Here is a 4,278-nt window from a genome sequence, read left to right as displayed (position 1 = left end):
AGCTTGCGCCAACTGCCGGTTCTGTGACAGGGAGCCTGAAACTCCGGAGCATCTGCTGATCGACTGCACAGCAGTCTGTATTCGCAGAGCCAAGGCCCTTGGAGTTCYATTTCCRGATAGGGATCGCATTGCCTCGCTAGCGCCTAGCAGCCTTCCTCATTATCATTCATTCATTCATTCATTCATAATCTTCATTGTTTGTTGGAACTTTGAATAATTGTACATATCGTAAAGCATTGCTTGAATTCTTTTTCTTGATAGTGTAACATTCGGCTTAATCCGTTTGAACCGGTTGCAAAAAGTAATCGGTTCCAGGTATTGTTTGATAAATTGATGACATCATTAATTGTCGTTTGAATTACTTAAAGCTGCAATTTTTGAGGGTTTAAAAAATATGAATATACGAGGTATTAAAAGTGCAACAGGAATATATTTAAATCGGCTTTGCTTTACACGCGAAGTTGCGACTAAAATACCTGTTGCCAATGAAAACAAATTTCCTAACACAAATAGCAGTTTAAAAATGGATGGGTGGCAAATTCACAACTATGGCACGACCGAAGAATTGCAGTTTGCGACGGGTCTAAGAATGCCCATAATTATAAATTCTACTGATTGCTTAGTCCGTATTAACGCTACAACAGTTAACCCTATTGATGTAGCTATGCTGAGTAAGTAGGACCGAACAATTAACTTCATAGTTTACATTTGAAATCAATAGGAGGTTATGGCTCAAAAACTTTAAATCTATTGCGGTATCAATATTCAAAAACGATAGAATTTCCATTAATTCTTGGGCGAGAATTTTGTGGTGAAGTTGTTCAGTGTGGAATGGGCGTCGATAATAAAATTTCTATGGGCGATAGAGTATATGGTGTAGTGCCGTTACATATAAATGGATCACATGCCCAATATGTTGTTGTGCCAGAATATTGTGTAATTATGTATACAAATATATTTTTAAATTTATTATACATCTTAAATTTTAGCTGGCAATAGCTCCAGCTTCTTTATCGAATGAGCAAGCAGCGTCAGTCCTTTATGCTGGTCTTACTGCATGGTCGGGGCTATATATTACTGGCCGTTTAGGGAGCATTTGTGGTGCAGTTTCCAGTTCTGGTGGTGGTGAAAATAGCCGTATATTGGTCATGGGTGGCTCTGGAAGTGTCGGTTCACTTGCAATACAACTACTTAAATCACAAAACATTTCTGTTTTTGCTACATGTAGTGATAATGCTATTGAACTTGTAAAAAATTTGGGAGCAGATTATGTGTTCGACTATAAAAGCTCAGCTGAATTCGAAGCGTTGCGGAATTATGGACCTTTCGATATTGTGTTGGATTGCACAGGACAAGGAATCGAACTGGCAAAAAAACTTAATTTTCAATTTCGTCAGTATATAACGTTTTCTTCTCCTTTGTTGAAAAATGTAGATAAGTTTGGCATAAGTTTCGGAATGTTGAAAAATATAACACATTTTATTCAAGCCAATATGAAATCATTATCCCGGAAGGGGTTTCTCCTAAAATATGGTTTCTTTATGCCAGCACCACAAGGGATTGAACTACTGACACGTTTAGTGAATAAAAATCAGGTAGGTAGTAATGGTACCTCTAATTAAACACTGATCAGACAAAGCATGTAGAGCTGGTTTTGAGTAGTGTGAAAAATGAATAAAGAAAAAGGATGTGCGTACAACTTTTGTTATTTTTCTAACTCTTTCTATCTCTGTAAAAAATTTATTTTCTAATTTTCTCTATTTAATTAAAATTCCCATTATTTTAAAATGAGATTTTTCCTGCTGTAATTTTTTTCTTCTTTCTTTCTTTTAATCGTACAGTCAACACTTGTATCTTCAACACTTTTTAGCTTTTCTAACCATTTTATATCGCCTATTTGAAGCATCTTACAGTACTTAAATTAATATATTCAAAACTTATCTTAATAACTTTAACTTTTGATTGTATTCACTTATGCCCAGTTTTCCGTGGTTTTGAGAAAGCTTTGCATGACACGTCCGCCAGTGTTGAAAATATTCAAAATATTCACAAATCTTTATTTTAGTTATTGCCAATAATTGACAGTTCATTCACTTTTGCTGAGTTACCCCTTGCTTTTGAGAAGGTGAATCGTGGTCATTTGCGAGGAAAAGTTGTAATAACAATGTCATAATTTAGAAATAAAATGTTCACCTAGTGTCGCTCTAAATTAAATGGTAAGTCTTATATGTATTTATGAGTATGTGAGTACTACCTCATTACCCTCTTTAGGACTAGCACTGTGATTAAAGCCTGGAACTTGCCAGTCGCCATTGAGGCAATGTGCTTTTTATTAGAATATTTAGATATAAGGGAGTTATTGCAGATCGCTACGCCATCTTGAAGCAGATGCTCCAGAGTGCCTCCACTCCATGTCGCACATCGGCAGTAGGCACAAGAGGCTACAACCATGTTGGAAAGATACAAAAACAGTATATTAATGTTGTTTATGACAAATTTATTTATTTTAGTTCGTATTTCAAGCGTTATTTTTTTTTATCTATTATTCTAAATGAAGTTCTGCTTGTAATATGAAATAAAATTTTTGATCTCATTACTAATTCTTTATTAGGATTCTAGATTAGGTCAAGAAAATATCAATTCGTGAATAAAAAATTGTCATTTTGCAATGAGATCAGACAATGACTAATCATTATTAATATAGCGTTGTAATGTGGCTTTTACCACCTTACAATAATTTACTCCAACACTGTACAACGTTTGTTCTTACCATACCTCAACATAGTCAAATAGTCTTCACTTCTATATTAGTGCTTTCCACCATTGACCAAAGCTGCGCTATGCTTCTATTTCACACATAGTGCTTTCCACAATACTAAACTTCTCCTCACTTCACTGACCAAAGCTGCGCTATACGGCTATATAAGCAAGCACTTCACACCGAATGCGATCATTTCTTACAGCTCGGACAGCAGCAAGCAATAATAGGCGGGGTACGCGACCGTAGTCTCCTTGCGCTGCGATACAGGGACATCACAGCTGCGCTGCCTCGAACAGCGTCACGATCGCAGYMCGCACACTAGTGCACCGACACCATACCTGCGCTGCCTGGAACAGCGTCAGTACCCCTGCTTGCGCACGATAGTGCACCGTTACCTGACTGACGCGATAAACAGGCGATTCGCAGGAGATCCCGTAAACGCTGCACTGTGCCGTACAGTCAGCACCGCATCTGAAAKTGACTACTCCTCACCAGAGTACCGAAAGACCACCACCTTGAGGAGATCCCGTAARCGCTGCACTGTGCCGTACAGTCAGCACCGCATCTGAAAGTGACTACTCCGCACCAGAGTACCGAAGGACCACCACCTTGCGGTAATTACCAACACGACTTCGACAAGAACCAACGCCTGACACACCAAATCACAGCGATACTTCACCTGACTCGCGATATAMATATAAGCTGGTCTGGCTGTCCACATAAGGGGTGTGGATTTCATCACAAAAAGTGAACATTTTATTTGCTAAGGRTTCATGGGTCCCAAGGCTGACCCTGGAGCGGCTGAGCATACTTCAGCTATAGACGAAACCCCATTACAAATGGCGCCCGAGCAGGGACCTGATTTTGTGAGTGACAGTGAAAAACATGAAACGGTCACCAACGCTCATGAATCAGGTTCGCCACACCCCCTACACCATCATAAGCGATCGCAGTACATCAGCGCATAAGGCTCTAACGCTTGAGACAGACACGACCAGTTGGATTTATTGGCTAAAGAAGGAACGATTAGTCACCGAGTGCAGACGACACCACATCGCTGTCGAAGGTCGCACCGTAGCAGATCTCCGCAGCGAGTTGAGCGCCTGCATCCKTGCAAAGCGCCACAATAAATCCACGGAGGACCTAGTGAAAGCGTTGGAAAGGGAAATGCAAGAGGAAGGTAATGCCACCATACTTGTTCCAACCACCACGGCAAGAATCCCGAGTAAAGCAACAGCAACACGTGATGTCATCACATCGACTGCAAAATTGCCAGATTTGGAGGTTATGAACTCCGTACGGCGATGGAACATACGCTACAGCGGTCGCGAAAATTTACACGACTTTCTRGAGCGATGCGAAGAACTAGCCGAATGCTATTCTATAACAAATAACCAGCTTCTTGCTACCATGCCGCAAATTTTGCAAGATAAAGCGCCGCAATGGTTTCGTATAAAACGCAATGTCATAACCACGTGGGTTGACTTTCGTTACGAGGCTGAACGTTTTTTCTTACC

The 4,278-nt window shown here is 40.0% G+C and overlaps 1 protein-coding gene across 2 annotated transcripts; it reads left to right on the top strand.

The window, feature by feature from the left end:
• Window positions 1-325: 325 nt before the first annotated feature.
• Window positions 326-2,674, top strand: LOC108975764 (reticulon-4-interacting protein 1 homolog, mitochondrial). 2 transcript variants are annotated; one of them, XM_018944477.1, is made up of 5 exons: window positions 326-671; window positions 779-936; window positions 990-1,595; window positions 2,066-2,216; window positions 2,272-2,674. In XM_018944477.1, exons 1-4 carry the CDS (start codon window positions 395-397, stop codon window positions 2,171-2,173), a joined length of 1,149 nt encoding a protein of 382 aa, XP_018800022.1. In that variant the 5' UTR covers window positions 326-394; the 3' UTR covers window positions 2,174-2,216; window positions 2,272-2,674. The 2 variants fall into 2 exon arrangements, with proteins under 2 accessions (XP_018800022.1, XP_018800021.1); XM_018944476.1 differs by having other exon boundaries at window positions 722-936.
• The last annotated feature ends 1,604 nt before the right edge of the window (window positions 2,675-4,278 follow it).

This window comes from Bactrocera latifrons, unplaced genomic scaffold (genome assembly GCF_001853355.1).
Source record: "Bactrocera latifrons isolate USDA-ARS-PBARC rearing strain unplaced genomic scaffold, ASM185335v1 scaffold_699, whole genome shotgun sequence".
In the NCBI taxonomy this organism is placed as follows: Eukaryota; Metazoa; Arthropoda; class Insecta; order Diptera; family Tephritidae; genus Bactrocera; species Bactrocera latifrons.
The sequence above is the reverse complement of the archived record's forward strand: the minus strand, read 5'-3'. Positions and strand labels throughout refer to the sequence as shown.

Coding starts and splice junctions, on each gene's coding strand:
- LOC108975764 (XM_018944476.1), top strand. CDS start 395: ATGAATATACGAGGTATTAAAAGTGCAACAGGAATATATTTAAATCGG. Junction 937..989: donor TTGTTGTGCCAGAATATTGT/GTAATTATGTAT, acceptor CTTAAATTTTAG/CTGGCAATAGCTCCAGCTTC. Junction 1,596..2,065: donor GTTTAGTGAATAAAAATCAG/GTAGGTAGTAAT, acceptor TCTTTATTTTAG/TTATTGCCAATAATTGACAG.